Here is an 18,139-nt window from a genome sequence, read left to right as displayed (position 1 = left end):
TGGGCCCACCACCTGTGGGAGAGGTAGTAATCCGGGTCTTGTGCAATGTGGATCGGGTGGCAGCCGTGGTCGGGGGCCCTGGCGTTCTGATCCTCGGTTACTGAAACTGGCTTTTGGGACAAGGAACGTTACCTCTCTGGGGGGAAAAGAGCCTGAGCTGGTGCGCGAGGTTGAGAGGTACCGGCTAGATATATAGATATACTTGGGCTCACCTCGACACACAGTATGGGCTCTGGAACCAATCTCCTTGAGAGGGGCTGGATGCTCTTTCACTCTGGAGTTGCCCAGGGTGAGAGGCGTAAATCAGGAGTGGGCTTACTCATAGCCCCCCGGCTTAGCGCCTGTACGTTGGGGTTTACCCCAGTGGACGAGAGGGTAATTTCCCTGCACCTTCGGGTTGGGGAAAGGGCTCTGACTGTTGTTTGTGCTTATGCACCGAACAGCAGTTCAGAGTACCATGCCTTTTTGGGGACCCTAGAAGGGGTGCTGGAGAACACTCATTCTGGGGACTCCATTGTTCTGCTGGGGGACTTCAACACTATGTGACAGTCATGTAATGACAGTGAGACCTGGAGGGGCGTGATTGGGAGGAACGGCCCCGCTGATCTGAACCCGAGTGGTGTTCAGTTATTGGATTTCTGTGCCCGTCACAGTTTGTCCTTTACGAATACCATGTTCGAGCATAAGGGTGTCCACAAGTACACCTGGCATCAGGATACCCTAGGCCGCGTTTCGATGATCGACTTTATAGTTGTATCATCAGACCTGCGGCCATATGTTCTGGACACTTGGGTGAAGAGAGGCGCTGAGCTGTCAACTGATCACCACCTTGTGGTGAGTTGGATCAGATGGCGGGGGAGGATGCCGGACAGACCTGGCAGGCCCAAACATATGCTGAGGGTTTGCTGGGAACGTTTGGCAGAGGAACCTGTCAGAAAGATCTTCAACTCTCACATGCGGCAGAGCTTCGACTGCATCCCGGGGGGAGGCTGGTGACATTGAGTCAGAGTGGGCCATGTTCCGGACCTCCATTGTTGAGGCGGCTGAACGGAGCTGTGGCTGCAAGGTTGTCGGTGCCTGTCGGGGTGGCAATCCCCGCACTCGGTGGTGGAGACCCCGGGTGAGGGAGGCTGTCAAGCTAAAGATAGAGTTCTATCAAGCCTGGTTGGCTCGGGGGACTCCGGAGGCAGCCGACGGGTACCGGGTAGCCAAGCGGCTCATGGCTTCGGCTGTCGCTGAGGCAAAAACTCAGGTGTTGAGGAGTTCGGTGAGAACATGGAAAACGACTTTTGGTTGGCTCCGAGAAGTTTCTGGCAAACCATCAGGCGACTCAGGAGGGGAAAGCGGTTTTCCACCAACACTTTATATGGTGGGGGTGGGGAACTGTTGACCTCGACTGGGGACGTCATTAGGCAGTGGAAGGACTACTTCAAGGATCTTCTCAATCCCACCAGCACGTCTTCCGCAGAGGAAGCAGAGTTTGGGGACCCAGGAGGGGGCTCGTCTATCACTGGGGCTGAGGTGGCTGAGGTGGTAGGGAAACTCCTTGGCGGTAGGGCTCCGGGGGTGGATGAAGTTCGCTCCGGGTTCCTCAAGGCTCTGGATGTTGTGGGGCTGTCCTGGCTGACACGTCTTTGCAACATCGCGTGGTCATCGGGGGCAGTGCCTCTGGACTGGCAAACTGGGGTGGTGGTTCCCCTTTTTAAAAAGGGGGATCGGAGGGTGTGTTCCAACTATAGGGGATCACACTCCTCAGCCTCACCGGTAAGGTCTATGCGGGGGTACTGGAGAAGAGAGTCCGACTGATAGTTGAACCTCGGATCCAGGAGGAACAATGCGGATTCCGCCCCGGCTGTGGAACACAGGACCAGCTCTTTACCCTCGCTAGGATCCTGGAGGGTGCATGGGAGTTTGCTCAACCAGTCTACATGTGTTTTGTGGATCTGGAGAAGGCATTCGACCGTGTCCCTCAGGGTATTCTGTTTGGGGGCTCTTTGCTACGAGCCATCCAGTCCCTGTATAAACAGAGCAGGAGTCTGGTTCGTATGGCTGGCAGTAAGTCCGAATGGTTTCCAGTTGGAGTTGGACTCCGTCAGGGCCACTGGTTCTGTTCATAATTTTTATGGACAGAATTTCTCGGCGTAGCCAAGTGGCAGAGGGTGTCCGGTTCGGTGGTCTCAGGATTCCATGTCTGCTTTTTGCGGATGATGTGGTCTTGTTGGCTTCATCGAGCCGGGATCTCCAGTTTGAAGCGGTAGGGATGAGGATCAGCACCTCCAAGTCCGAGTCCATGGTACTCAGTCGGAAAAGGGTGGAGTGCTCTCTCCAGGTTGGAAGTGAGATCCTGCCTCAAGTGGAGGAGTTTAAATACCTCGGGGTCTTGTTCACGAGTGAGGGAAAGATGGAGCGTGAGATTGACAGGCGGATTGGTGCAGTGTCAGCAGTAATGCGGGCTCTGTACCGGTCCGTTGTGGTGAAGAGAGAGCTGAGCAGAAAAGCAAAGCTCTCGATTTACCGTTCGTAACCTATGGTCACGAGCTTTGGGTAGTGACCGAAAGAATGAGATCGCAGGTACAAGCGGCTGAAATTAGTTTTCTCCGCAGGATGTCTGGACTCTCCCTTAGAGACAGGGTTAGGAGCTCGGACATCCAAGAGAGACTCGGAGTGGAGCGCTGCTCCTCCACGTCGAGAGGAGCCAGTTGAGGTGGTTCAGGCATCTGGTTCGGATGCCTCCTGGACGCCTTCCTGGTGAGGTGTTCCGGGCATGTCCAACGGGGAGGAGGCCCCAGGGCAGACCAAGAACACGCTGGAGAGACTACATGTCTCGACTGGCCTGGGAACGCCTCGGTATACCCCCAGAGGTGCTGGAGGCGGTGGCTGGGGAGAGGGAGGTCTGGGTTTCTTTGCTACGACTGCTTCCCCCGCCACCCGGATCCAGATAAGCGATGGATAATGGATGGATGGAAGATTCAGTTGGAGGTGCCCTCCTGGCTTCCATAAAGATTCCACTTTTTAAAATCACAATCTGTTATTTATTAATTACTTTATTGTTTCCTAAGTATTTTGGTATAATACAAATGTTTAAAGCTGCTCTCTTGCTCCTAAAGTCTTAACCAATGTAAACAACTGAATACAAATGTAATTTTTACTATTTATTATTAAAACAATACAAATATTTATTAAATTTTATTTAACTTAAATTAAATATTCTCCGATAATTATTTTCAGCTCTCAGTGAAACCTGCATACAAAAAAATTAATATAAATTTCTGTCTTGGGACTTGCATTTTGCGTATTTCCAGGGGTATTAATCTTGTAGATATATAAAACTTGGAATGGGAAATGTATTTTAGGCCTAAAGACCTGCTAAACTGAAGATAATGGTTATGATTTATAACTGTTAAACCCAACTGAGAAAGCAACATGAAGGACAGGTGCCTGAGGTAACAGCAGCTAGACGTACATCCTATTTACAGCATTTAAAAGTGCTTGTCTTTTCAGAGGACAGGACGGAGTCTAAAGTCCTGAAATAAAACAATATCCTGCTGGAATCAGTGCTGAACATTTAAACAAATCCGTTGTAAGTCAATTTATAGAGGTGATTAATCAGATTTGTATTTTAGTGTTTACTACTCTTTTACGTAGAGTAGTAATCAGGTGAAAAAGTTGGGCTCGTCCGGGATTTGAACCCGGGACCTCTCGCACCCTAAGCGAGAATCATACCCCTAGACCAACGAGCCACTCACGGAAGCGTTGCTGCAGAATTTCACTAACACGAATCCGAAAAGGCACCTGTAAGTGTAATTTTATCATTTAACTGTGTGAACTCTTCATCGTACAGTCAGCGCTTACACACACGCGCGAAAATGATTATCTAAAGACATAAAATACAGCACAGTGCCTTTTCCTGAATAAAGTGGTGTGTTAGTTGTACGAATCTTACTGGATGTTGATAGACACCGTTTTCACAGTTTTCTGAGGAATAAATCTACACTTCAGTGTTGTGGGCGCTATATAACGCTCTGTTGTAGGACTGACCTTACATCTAACCCTCTGTCTAACTGATCAGTCCTGGTTTGAGAAACATCTCCCATTTAAGTGAAACATATTATTGAGTGACTGCATCAATGACATAATTCAATTTAACACTGGATTCTAAGATTTATAAAACAAAAAATCTAAAATTTACATTGGATATTGGGTAAAGTCCAATAAATTCAGTTTTTTAAATTATTATTATTCTCTTGTACCTTTATTACAGTGACAGAAGTGCAAAGAGTAGCCCTTCAATTTTTCTTTTACTGAACACCCTGATTGTCTGAATATAACCCACTAGGTTTATGCCACAACCTCTGTTTTTCCTAATAACAACCTGAAACCTTCTGAGATGAGCTTGGGCCAAGAGAACTCTGCAGCATTCCTGCAAAGTGTTGATGGCTTTCTCCTGGTTTAAGAATTTGCATTTCATGACATAAACACATGACTGTTTTAACATTTTTCAAAAACCTTCCGAGTTCATGTGGCTGTTGATCCCAGCAGCTTTCTCATCTCCTGCCGTCTGAGGGTTTGAAGGTCCTGATCATTCCGGTGACATTCCGTTTTAGTGGATGGGTTTTATACATTTTATTTTCACCTGTTTGTAGTGGGATGTTTCAGAAAGGTGCAGCTTGAATACTGTATATTTTGTGCTCTTATTTTTCCTCTGTCCCAATGTTTTGTTTTTTTTTGGAGAGTGTGTCAAATTCTGATTACAGGTGCAAACATTAGACATCTGTTCTTTGCAATTCTATCAGTTAAGTAAAAGTTTAGGGAATGAACAAATCATTTCGTTAATGTTTTTTTTTTCAGGTTCGTGTTGTTATTAGCGTATCAGAGTATTTTTGTTTACATTAACTATAATTAGGCTCTAGACACTGAGGATTGTTAAAAATGCTGTGGCATCTGTTCTGGGTCAGTGTCAGTGTCAGGGTCAAAATGAAAATGAAGTGTAGGATTCACATTCTGTAAAAATATGAACATTTATGTGACTTTTAAATATTTAGAATAGCTGCCAAAGTTGACGTGACGTCACTCCGCCACGACACGTGGTCCGGTGCCGACGTGGCGCGCGCCTGGGCGGAAAGAGCCACAGCTCCGTGAGACCCTCATACACCGGTAAATACACAGTGGTCTATTTATCTCTCTTTATTTCTCTATAAGACACATTTCCTTCTATTTGAACGACTCGCCTGCACACAGCGGTTTAAAAGTCACGTGCTTTGGTCTTGCTTTTTGTTTGTATTGATGTCTGTTGTGAAAAGTTAATTGTTAATGACAGTATAGTGATATTATGATAGTGATGATGATGATGATCATGAGCGCGTTCACAGCAGACATCTGCAAATTGTCTGACTTTAAAAAGATTTGCTGTTTTAAAACCAATTATTTTTGTAATGGACGCTTGCATGATTTCACTCAAGCTACATTTCAGCTGTCAGTACTTTCAGTAACCTTCTGTACAATAATATTATCTCAGATTTGAAGAGGTTTCTATAGTAATTCTGACTGTAATTTATTTGACAGTGGGTTTTTGTTGAAATCTTTTTCAAAAAGTTAGCAAGATGTGTTGTATTTATATAAAATAACCACTAGATGGTGCTACAACTAAACTGATGGCGTTTGCGGACTCTCTCTCTCTCTCTCTCTCTCTCTCTCTATATATATATATATATATATACACATGCATAATATATAATATACACACATACATATCATACATACACACAGAGCCATTCAATCACCATACGGCTCTGATTGTGTTGCTTAATGGAACCTTTGATCCATGAGCTTAGGTCACAAATTCCATTTTTAGTACTATAGTATGATATTACACACCATTTTGCCAAGAGGGCTTAATGAGATCTGTAAAATATGTGAGTGTGTTTTTAACTTTATTTTGAAAGAATGGACACTTTTATGTGGGAGATGATGATATTGCTCAGCAGTAAAATCGAATTGTACCTCCATATTTAACCTATCTGTGGCTGTGAAGACTAGTGCACCAGGGGTGGTGAGCACACAAACACAAAGCAGCAGCCAGCCATCAGAAAGGGGTTTATGTATTTTCCTCAAGAGCACTTACCGAAGGTACTCCCTCACTTCCCCAGCCCCCATTTTTCCTGCTGGTCCAGGGAATTGAATCCGTGAGCTTTAGAATTCTTGGGTATCTCTGCAGGCCGGAGGCCTTCATTTGGGAATGATGGGCAATGGCTGCCCCAGTGTGTTGTAGAAGTACCATTATTTCATTGTAAAGTTTTGGCTGGAAAAAAAACAGGTAAATATTTAGAAATAAAATAACAACCAAGCTGTATGTTTGTGTCTCAAGGTCTCTAATCTTCCAGACTTTACTCATAAGTACTGTGCGTGAGAAAGCAGAAAGCCTTAAGCTGGAATAGCTAAGCAAGTTCTTTCACTGGTTAGGACTTCTGGAGCTAAATGTCTTGCACGTTAGATTAACAACTAAGGACGAAGTATTTGACAGTGCAGTCAGTCAGTCATGTTTTGAATTTTGTGATAAAAAGAACACTCTAAGCTTTATGGAAATCATAGGTATGTCTCTCAGTGCGAAACAGGTCTCTGCCAGTAGTACGAATAGTTAGCAGCAGCAACAGCTAAATGCTAGTTTTTGACGGAAAAAAGTCAAAATTATTGATAACATCTGCTACATGATTGTAATGTTTTACAAGCTTTAATTATCCAGCTTTATTCAGTAAAAACAACAACAAAAAATATTAAATGTTATAGACTATAGATGGATTGATGGGTCCAGGAAATTATGTTGGAAAAGCAGGAGTAATTGTTTAAAGTGTTTTCTTTCTTTTTTTTTTTAACCATTAAAACTGATCAACTATATATTCTTTCTTTATTTTGTATGTTTACAGAGCACCATGTCACAAGAGGGTGCAGTGGGAGACCCCCCAACACTCTCTGACCCTATTGACGTGATAGATGAACATTCTTCTAAACTTGCTTCCAATAATGATGAGCCTTTTTCCGATGCTTCACTCTCATTGGCTTCATCCCAGCCTCAGCAGGACAATGAGGGCACTGAAGAGCTGGGGTCAGCTGTCCAGGCTGGAGAGCCTCTTCACGACCAATCAGAGGAAAGCGCTGTGGGTCAGGTGACTGAATGCAGCGAATCTGTGAGCTTGGACCAGGACACTGCTGAAGAGGAGGTACAGATTACTACATCATATTTACATCATTTATTCATATAATTTGCTCAGGCCACCAAATTTTTATGTCTCTATTTCTAATAGAATTCCTTATTTTATTCTGACACTGTACACATGCTGTAAAAATACAAAACTGAAGAAGAAAATTTAAGGCATCAACCATGACTAACCAAAGTTTGAGTTCAGGAAAGAAATGATATCGATTTGAGTTTTCCACAAAGCTTGTGTGTATGTTTGTGTGTGTGTGTGTGTGTGTGTTTCTGTGTGTCTGAATACTGTTTCTCAGCCCTCAGAGCACTCACCATCAAAAGCTTGGAGTGGATGGGGATCCTGGGGGAAGTCACTACTGACCAGCGCCACATCCACAGTAGGTGAGTCTCTCCATAGCAACCCTGTTACTGTAGATCTGTTACCATAGAAACCCTCACAATGGGGCAGTGCCTTACAGAACCTTCTAGTGATATCCACCTTCTATCACAACCATGAACCCCTTTACATTAACACACCCTTCAGCATAATAATACTAAAATATTTTACAAAACTGAGTGGAAAAACCCTGAGTACAAAAATCCATGAGTTTTGTCCTCTGTGAATGTCCAGGTCAGGGAATAAGTACTGTGCGTGAGAAAGCAGGCGTGGCTTTGAGGATCCGTCAATCGTCTACTTGTGAGGAAGCTCAGGAGGCTGAAGAGCATCCAGAGATGGGACCCACAGAACCAGATCAGACTGGTCAGACTGAGGGGTCACAGAGAGGAGTGCTGTCCACTATCACCAGCGCTGTGCAGAACACTGTGAGACCAGCTTTATGATCCATCCCTCTGTCCGTCTGTTACTTGATAGTAATGTTTTGCCTTTGCTTAGATACCAGGGCTATTTATTATTTGAGCCCTCCAGAATAATTGCCGCTTATCAAGTCTAAAAGTTTGTAGGCACCCCGTTAGTTAAAGTTGTTCCTAATGTGGGCCGCTACACATGAGGTCACCAAGCATGCGCTATAAAGCCCCGTAGCATGACACCTTAGGGTGTGAATTCTGTGGTGTCATTTAAAACATTGCTCTTATATAAGACCAAGTTTTGGCCCAGGCTTACCCTCCTGCCACAAACAGACAGACTGTAATGGAGTCAGTAATACCATCCATGTTTTAGTTCCTAAAACTCTACATTTCTGCAACACAGAGTCCATTTTCTTCTTGAATCTCTTAGGGTAAGTCAGTTCTGACTGGAGGTCTGGATGCACTGGAGTTCATTGGGAAGAAGACAATGACAGTGTTGGCTGAGAGTGACCCTGGCTTCAAGAAAACCAAAATCCTGATGCAGAGAACCGTCTCGCTATCCCAGGTGAGACCACTGACTGTTCTCTTGAAATGATCATGTTTGAAATTGTTGTACTTGGATTGCCTGATGTTTTTGTGTTTGTTAATCTTCTTACAAATATGTAGGGAATCCATCATACTGATACTGGAATGTTCTAATCTATTGTAACAAATGAAATAATATGCAATATAATTCACAAATGTAAAACTCAATGGAGTTTGCTTTATGAAGTTGTGTTTAGATGATTTGAGAGGCACTCGGATTGTAAAATCTTTTCTGTTGAGTGAATGAAGCGCATACTTGTCTGGCCTTGAGTGAAAATATTCAAATGCATCTCATTTTACACATCAAAGATATTAGGGCTGTTCACAATTAATCATGTTTTTCCTCTCTCTATTTCTCGCTCACTCACATAAACACAACCGGCTCTCTGGGCTTCTACTAACACACACACTCTTCCTGTTTCCCTCTCTGAAAGCAAACACACACACACATTCTCTCTCTCTCTCTCTCTCTCTCTCTCACTCACCCACCTCACACACACACACACACACACACACACACACACACAGTGGGATATTAACATGGGGCTTCAACTAATGTTGAGCCGGAGAAATGTGTGTAATTGAAATGTAAAATAAAAACAACCAATGTAAGATCAACACATTCATGTGTCTGTAAGCGCTTATCCAGTTCAGGGTCTTGGTGGGTCCGGAGCCTACCCGGAATCACTGGCCGCAAGGCAGGAACACACCCTGGAGGGGACGCTAGTCCTTCACAGGACGACATACACTCACACATTCACCCACACCTATGGACACTTTTTTTGAGTCGCCAATCCACCTAACAATGTGTGGTAGGAAACCGGAGTACTCGTAGAAAACCAACGCAGACACGAGGAGAACACACTAAACTCCTCACAGACAGACACCCAGAGCAGGAGGTGAACCCACAATCCCAGGATCCTGAAGCTGGTGTCGTTTTTGATAATTTAATTTCGATAATCATGATTAATCACAGGATAAATTGGTAGTACTTGAATTTTTTTGATAAAACAAATAAATATATAACGTGAAGTGCAAGACAATCTGACTAGAGTAAACAGTTTTTTTTTACTTTATTATAATATCTTTATGTAGTTTTGATCATTTTTTAATTTACACTTTTAAATGTACAGTTTCTTAATTTGCTGAGTAGAGGTTTCAGGGCGAGCTTTAGCATCGAACGTGTCATGAAAGCTTGGACACAGAAACTTTAAAGGGAAAAATTGATGCTACTGTGGCACAGCTCAGGGCTCAAACCATAAAACACTTCCACATTTTAACTTCAACAACATTTTAAGAGATAAATGGATGGATTAAATTAGTTAAGAGTGGAAAGGTGCTGAACTTTTGCACAGGAGCATCAGCTCTGAGTGTGTGTGTGTGTGTGTCTGTGTATGTGTGTGTAAGAGAGAGGAATAAGAAGATGAGAGATTGATATTAAAATAAAATTTTCAGCATTAATAAAATTTAATCTACCTTCTGAGCTCAGTGTGTTTGTGTCACTACATAAAATGCTAAAATGTTGCTAGGTTCTGTACAAGGAGTGAATTATGGGAGGAAGATGTAGCCACATTTTGTAAAATATTCATTTGTGTTAAAACATTTTTTAATGCATTAAAGTTTGCAAAATTAATAGTGTGCAATGATGCCTTAACATCCATTAGCTGTCAATCACAGTGCCATAAGTCTTTTTTTATTTGCATATCAACCAATTTTCTTTCTTTCACACTGTGATTCAGCCTTTAGGTTTTTGTTTGGTCATTTGTTGTCTTGGAGCCTAATCAAAATGTGATTATTACCATTACTAACGTTTAATAGATAATATCATATCAGTTCTCAATAGACTGGGTGTCTGGTTTAAGCCATTTCTTTACTTCCTTCCGTTCATGCTGCTGATAATGCAGTGTTATCAGACAGTCTAACAATTCCTGTCCAGACCTGCCCCATCAACACAGATGCCCATGATTGTTAGCACTGTGAGCAGGGAGATGGAGGGACGAGTGCCCATCACACCAACCCTGAGAGGAAGTCTAGTGTTGCTAAGACTCCTACTTATTTTTATTATATTAATAAAAAAGGTTGAACAAAGCTGTTGACCACTAGGAGACTAGCCACAAGGAGTTAAAACATACCAATATTTTACTAATTCGATGCACTATAGATTTTCGCTTACACTGAAAATTTTTGATCAGGGTTCCTTGATGTGTAAAGCAATAAAAATAATATTCTCTAAAAATAGTTTAAATCAAACTGACACACAATTTTAAAGCAACTTACTATGCAGCTCTTTTTAAGAATATCTCTGCATTACTGACCTCATCTGAAATGCTCTCTGTGAATCTGTGAACTGAATTCTTCATTCCTTATACTACATATTTTAATGTATGCTATATTTTACTAATTCTGTAATGTCTCAGCCACTTTTATGTGTTCAGTATAAGTACTGAAACTCTGAACTTGTGCCCTTGATGTGTGCAGATGCTGAAGGAAGCTAAAGAGAAAGAGCAAGATAAGCTGAGTAGTCAGATGGCGTCTGAACCCACGGCTCATTACAGCATCCTGTTTGATGATTACCAAGGCCTGTCCCACCTGGAAGCTCTGGAGATACTGTCCAATGAGAGCGAGGGGAAGGTGAGCATGTCTTAAACATACATGCACACACACACACGCACACACACACACACACATATAAAGACACACAGACAGAAGGAAGAAAAACAGGTCAGTGCAGTCGTAAGTTTTTCTTCAAAGACTTCTGGCAGTTGTCATGTCCTAATTCCCATTTCTCATCCCATTGCTCTTCCCCTTCGAGACGCTAAGCCCTTCATGTTTTTGTCTCTCCTCTCTTTCGTCCTCTTCTATTCCGTTCTCTTGTTCTCTTCTCCCACAGGTCCAGGCCTCTCTCGCCTCCTTGGAGGATGAGCAGCTGGAGCTTGTGAAAAAGGAGCTGATTGAGATTAAGGAGATCTTCATCGCTAGGGAGGAAGAGGAGGAGGAAAGGAGTGCGGAGGAAAACGGTGATCTTTATTCCCAAATTCACTCTTTCAACCCTCTCTGTGAGTCCCGAGCAGAACAGAAAGATCCAGCTCAAAATCTTACAACCCAGTCCAAAATCAAGAATAATACTGTGATAATGATCATTGTTAAAACTGTATTTACAAATCAGAATTACAGTCTGAATGAGATGCAAATCAAACTCATATTTTAGCCTGATATTGATTCCCAAATATTCTTGATCTGCCCAGCTGTTCGGTGTGTAGGCTATTAGGGGAATGTAGCTAACAGGTATTGAAATTGTACACAATACTGATTAGCATTGTGTGCTAAGCTAAATCATCATAGAGATAAAAGGATGAAAGCTAGCAAATGTTTCACAAAGACACATACAATTAACACAACCCCAAAACTGCTAACTAGAAATCATAAGGAAATAAAAACAGGAAAATGCCCCCTCTGTTTTCTGTTGCCAGGGAGATCACTTGAAGAAACAATTCAATGGGTGTCAATTCCTCTTCATGAAAAATGTTTACTTTGTACCGCCTGACCACTCACTTTGAACAGAGACACTGCAGCACACCAGCTTTGGAACAATACTCTGACAATAACTTTGGATTTTCAGAGTGATATCTGCCCACTGTTGCAGGACTGTGAGGAAGAAAGTGTTTTTTAAAGATAGAAATAGATTGAAATCACAGAGTTGACTAAATTCGCCTCACCCTCCTAAAGTAAAACCCTTTATATTCTCCATAATCTTGTGACATAGCAGCAAATACTGCAGTGTCTTCTTTTTTGCTGTGTGTTAAAGGATTATAGACTTGTTTGAGGATCAGATCTGAACAGTGAGCAGAGGGAAAAACAAACGTGCTTAAAGTAAACATTTTTAGTGAGAAGTCGACTTCCAAAGAATCTTCTCTTTGAGCATCTAGCGTGTTGTGTCAACTGTTGGCCAATGGTTCACAGAGTTTAATTTTTTTCATATATGTTTGCAGTGAACTTTGAAAATGTTAAATAAATAAAAAATGTATTTGCACAAACCGTATTTATGTAACCATATTACATAAATCTAACAACTTTTAGGCTATTGTTTCATGAAATTTAGTAATAAAATCTCTAAGATAGTAAAGCATTTAAAAATAGATGACTAAATTTAACCTATTTTAATATATTTTTTATGGACTAAGACTGGACTAAAATGTTTTTTGTTTACATAGACTTAAACTAGACTAAAACCAACAATAATTATGTCTGAAATAAGAAATAAACTAATACACCTTTTAGTGTAAAAAAAAAGCCTAAGACTAAAACTAAATCAAAATAACTTCCAAAATTAACCCGAGATGGGGAGTCATCCTACCCACCATGAGAAAGAGAGAGGACACACACACACACACACACACACACACACACACACACACACACACACACAGACAGATCCACCCAGAGGACAACCCAATGGATGTGATACTTTTAGAATAATGTGGTCATACTTTATTAACAAATCCTAATCTAAATTTCATAATTTGAATGAACTAACCACCTGATTAATTCCTTACCTATCCATTTTCATTTTGCTTTTTGTTTGTACTGTATGAGCAATACAGCTGACAGTTGTGTTCATGTGGGTGTGTTTGTTTAGCTGCTGATGGAGAAGAGTTTGTCAGTGTTCTTACGGAGCTACTGTTTGAGCTGCATGTTGCTGCTACACCAGACAAACTGAACAAGGTATTCTCTCACTCTCTCATTCTACATAATTTACTATCCACATACATTACATACAATATTAATATCCACAGGAAAGTGTAAATCCTCAGGGTTCATATAGAATTCATTTACACATACACACAAACGTACCTGCTCTCTCTGTGTATATAACTCATACCCCTCATTGTTCTTTAGGCCCGTGTGAAGGCGTATGATTGGGTGAAAGACATGGAGACGTCTGTTGCCACGGATGTTGGCAAGGAAACAACTGAAGAAATTAATGAAGATAGTTCAGCCTCTTCACCCACCTCAGGACAAGAAGTTGGAGAGGGGAAGGTTGAAGAAGGGAGTGAGAAAAAGGTGGAGAAAGTGGAAAACATCTCCATAAACAAACTGAAGGTGAGAAAGGGGGGTGGGGTTTTAGAATTATTTGTTTGGCTCCCCTTATTTTATAAACAACTAAACAGTCCAGGCAAGGCTGTTGTGTGAAGTAGACTTCTATAGTTTTACACTGGAGCTATGAGGCTAATGGAGCTAATACTGCACATACATGGTCAGCTAACCCCTAACCTAAGTTTGTAAAAGCAGCCATCTGTTTTGATAATTGTAGGCCATTTTTGATCAGTGCTACATGGTATACATAGCAATGCACTTTGCAAGTTTTAAACATACCATGCCAAACCATTTTAATGCTGTAAAGTTGCATACATTTCTGTTTATAGACCTGTATAGTTGAATGATGTATGTGTTTTTCTTTGTGTGTTTGTATGTGTGTAGACTGTGTATCTGTCCTCAGTAGGCAGTCTTGCCGAGGTTACAGCTCGCAGTATAGAGCAACTCCATAAGGTGGCTGAACTGATCTTGCATGGACAGGACGTGGAGAAACCAGCTGTCCAACAGGCTACAATACTGTCCAGGTGTGTTTTTACAATAGAGTAAGATATGCATTAAGGGGCCTATATATTGTGTAGAAATATAAAGTATTATTGTATACCGTATTTAATACAAAATTCAAACAATCTGCCGCTCCTTTGTCATTTTATGGTAAAGAACAATAACCTAAAATAAGTAGTTTGCATTCGTTGTGAGTTCCATCAAGGAATGTCAGACCGAGCCAATTTTCCTTTTGACTCGAACGGTTTCCAGCGCACAGAGACACTTTAGAGCAGCAAATGGTGAGGAAGAATCTTCTGAATAAAAAGATTTTTTGTTAGTCATGATAATTGCAGTTAGTTGATAATTAATAGTTTGCTTGCTTATTTATTTTATTTTATTTATTTATTTATTTATTTTAATAAACACAAAAGAATAAAATGACAAAAGAGTAGGAGAAAATTTAAATTTTAAAATGCAATTATACATTACACAAAAAAGTACACTTTTTAGGACACCTATTATTTGAGATCAATTATTTTTAATACCTCAACCCATAAATACATGACAAGACAAAAAATAGCAAGCTTTGTATTTGCTGATTTTGTGATGTCACAAAGCCAACACAGTTTAGCCCTGCCCTTTCATTCTGAAGTTAAAGTGTTTTAGTTTGGGCTGCTTTACGAAGGACAGTCAATCAGAACAGCTTCTTAACAGTATTAATAGAAATGGACAGACTGGGAACCATTTAAAACAATTTAATTCATTTAACCACATTTAATTCACAATTTCTATGAGTCAAAATAAGTATAAAATGAAGCAGAGTGTTTGATCTCTTGTTTAAGGTTGACCTGCGCCATGTGTAAGGAGGTGGGCTGCCTTGCGCAAAGGTTTTCGGACACACTTTTAACTGTAGGGGTGAGTAACTGACCAGCTTCTATTATCACAGTTGTATGAAAGGAATAAATTATCATGGGCAATCATTCTGATGTCACACTCTCTCTCTCTCTCTCTCTCTCTCTCTCTCTCTCTCTCTCTTTCATATGCATTTTTTTAGAGTCAGAGAAAAGCAGAAGAGCTGAACCCCTTGGTGAACAGTGTGATGCTTGAGGTAATAAAAAGTGCAAAACTGGAATAAGAGAGCACAACTGTCTTTGCTCTCTGGGTGGGTGGGATGGTCCCAGCCTTGCCTTATTACACAACAGTGTGAGGCCCCTCATAGATGTCTGTCAGCTGATGTGACAGACCCAGCGGAGGAGACACAAACATGTCCTCATCTTCCCAGTGTTGGTGGTATATGCAGCTAATAACAAAGAGTGTGGAGCTGGAGAAAGACATAACATAACAACATGAGAATTAAGGAGTACATTTTTTGTACTGTTAAAGATGATGTAAATACTTATGACTTTACCAGGGGTCATGAGATCTTTGGTTTTTAGTGTATATATGTAGATACTATATGTATATACAGAGCTGTGCACAAGTCACACCCATATAATGTGTCCACCCTTTGCGTTTGGAAGAGTTGGAATCTCTTATTTTTCCTTACTGAAGTAGATTCTGATTTTGCACTAGACAATTTGATTCTGTCTGTTTGTATGGCAATGCATTTATTGTGTGTGTTTCTGTCTATAGGGCTCAAACAGCACTACATATATCCAGAACGCGTTCCAGCTGCTGCTTCCAGTTCTACAGATTTCTCACATTCATACAAGCAAAATTTCAGCGAAAACTGACCCAGCACCAGCTGCTACAGACTGACCTCGCCCTTCGTGTGTGTATTTGTGTGTGTGTTTATGGTACAGTGCAATGCTTTCTCTAAAAAACCTGCAAAAGGTGCAGATTTCTGCATCTATGTGTACAGTCCACATATAAATGTTTAGAAAAGCTAATCCAGAATATAATACAGACTTATTATAATAACTTATTTAGGAAGCCCTATTAGTGCCAGTCCTGATATTAGTATCCTTAAGTGTGTTCTCTTACTGTATAAAGAAATGCAGACATAATGACTGACTATATTATGTAGTGTAGTGGTTTTAGAGTTCAACTCTGTATGATCTGCATTTCTTTTTAATGCACAGACCAAATCTATAATGAATTTAATATTTTTTAAAGTATTCAATTCAGACCAAAAAAATACACTGCCTTGATTTGAAACTGATAGATATAATGCGCTTGAAGTTTATGCCAGTATTTTTGACTCTTTGACACTTTTAACTTTGATTCACACTGAATTTTGCCAAAATCCATGTATGCTTTCCTGACAATAGCTAAACAGATTTAAAGCAACTTTAAGTAAGAGTAGGCTTTGTTTCCTCCTGGGCTCCCTCTAGAGTTGCAGAGCATGATTTAGTTTTAACTGAAAGAAAAAAGTTACATAGTACAGTCTCTGCAGTGCTTAGCCCAGAATATTAACTACAGAGGCTCTATTCTCCTAATTACAGCTCAGTGGAGCATCACAATGATTTGGAGCTGCAAAATTGAGGTAAAAATATTATTTAGTCAATAAGTCAAAAAGTCAGAATTATAGAACCAAATGTGCAGTTGACCGTTTGTGGAAAAATGACTGACACCCCTTTCATCCTTTCACAGCCATCTCTAAAAACTAATTTCAATGCCAATAATGGAAGTGCTAGTGAAACAACTCGAGAATGGTGGTGGTAATATATTAATCAAAATTATTAGGATAAGAAATTGGAAAAGTAAAATTCTGGTAGTGACTTAATTTTATTCTTGAAGCTTTTTAGGCTTTAACAATGCGACAACATCATTCCAAACTCCAAAATAGGGAAATTACCAGTACCGGAATTGTACACTATTGATAATATCTAATTTTTCTATGTACTTATCAGTCAGAAGTGATGTATAAACATTTATAAAATGTAAGATTACATCTGTCTGGATTATTCTTTCTACAGAAGATCAAATGCAGTAAAATGAGTAAAGGATTTCACAGCTATCTTAATATGAATCCAACATTGTTGTCCATCACTACTCTAAGCTGAACATCAATGTATCTGTATTTGCTAATATTTAAATATGTCTAAAAATACACACCATTAAATAAGTGTTACGAAGAGTTGTTCCGTTCAACGTATGGCAGAATGAATATTGCAAAATGATCAATTAGTTGATGATCAAAAAAAAAGGACTGATTAAACACTAAAGTAATACATCTTGTTGTCTATAAGTTCAGCAGAGAGGCTACAGAGAATTGCATAATAAATCAGACCCAGGCAGAAATGAGAGGATGTGAACACATCTGCATGAAATTGCCGCCCTGTTTGATTGAAGGCGCTGAGCTCCTGGAGATCTGTGAGCATTTACACTGATTAAATAAGGATTTAATGCTTGGACAAGTCAGAGCGTTGCCCTTTGGCAATTACAGTGGTGGCTGCATTCTCACATTAAAACGTCTTGAAGGCTTGATGTGTTTGTGTGACTTTGCTGTAATAGACGTCTATAGAAAGCCACCGAAAACCTGTGTGTGTTTTAAAATTATGTTGTTGTTATGGACTGATGTTTCAGTTTAACCATTTAATATCTGTGGCATTAATCTGCAAGGCATCAGAAACATAAATTTGTACCTTCAGTCTGCACTTTACTGCCTTAAGTGCTTTATCTCAGTGCCAGTAGCTTGTGGCTGTTGCTATTTTGCCTTTCACTATGGCAGTAACTGTAAATGTAAATAAAATATTTAGGACTATTAAGGTTGACCAAAAATGTCATTCTGTGCAATGTAACTCAAGAAGGGAATCTGCCACAGTGCTTTATTAAATATTTAAACTTCATAATCTGGTAGAGTTGTGCAAATAATTTGTAACTCACATCTGCATCATAAACAGTCATGCCTTTCACATTAATAAAATGCTGAACATTAACAAGCTTATCTCTTCCTTGGTTACAGATTCATAATATACACAATAAGGTTGTAGACTATTTAATTAGTGATCACATTGTTTGTATAATCACCATGGACACTGCACGTGA

The 18,139-nt window shown here is 40.5% G+C and overlaps 1 protein-coding gene and 1 non-coding gene across 3 annotated transcripts; one reads left to right on the top strand and one right to left on the bottom strand.

Annotated features, from left to right (window-relative positions):
• Positions 1-3,668: 3,668 nt before the first annotated feature.
• On the bottom strand, positions 3,669-3,740 carry trnap-agg (transfer RNA proline (anticodon AGG)). The gene has a single exon. It is a non-coding gene; the product is annotated as a tRNA-Pro (tRNA).
• A 1,300-nt stretch (positions 3,741-5,040) lies between these two features.
• On the top strand, positions 5,041-17,912 carry fam114a1 (family with sequence similarity 114 member A1). 2 transcript variants are annotated; one of them, XM_066661227.1, is made up of 13 exons: positions 5,041-5,154; positions 6,921-7,214; positions 7,501-7,585; positions 7,815-8,005; positions 8,418-8,552; positions 11,051-11,203; positions 11,463-11,589; positions 13,209-13,294; positions 13,469-13,672; positions 14,051-14,190; positions 14,992-15,064; positions 15,204-15,257; positions 15,782-17,912. In XM_066661227.1, the coding sequence occupies exons 2-13, from the start codon at positions 6,927-6,929 to the stop codon at positions 15,905-15,907; spliced, it is 1,662 nt and encodes a 553-aa protein (XP_066517324.1). In that variant the 5' UTR covers positions 5,041-5,154; positions 6,921-6,926; the 3' UTR covers positions 15,908-17,912. The 2 variants fall into 2 exon arrangements, with proteins under 2 accessions (XP_066517324.1, XP_066517325.1); XM_066661228.1 differs by lacking the exon at positions 5,041-5,154 and adding an exon at positions 6,082-6,313.
• Positions 17,913-18,139: the final 227 nt, after the last annotated feature.

The sequence above is a fragment of the Hoplias malabaricus genome, chromosome 2, assembly GCF_029633855.1.
Source record: "Hoplias malabaricus isolate fHopMal1 chromosome 2, fHopMal1.hap1, whole genome shotgun sequence".
NCBI lineage: Eukaryota > Metazoa > Chordata > Actinopteri > Characiformes > Erythrinidae > Hoplias > Hoplias malabaricus.
The sequence above is the reverse complement of the archived record's forward strand: the minus strand, read 5'-3'. Positions and strand labels throughout refer to the sequence as shown.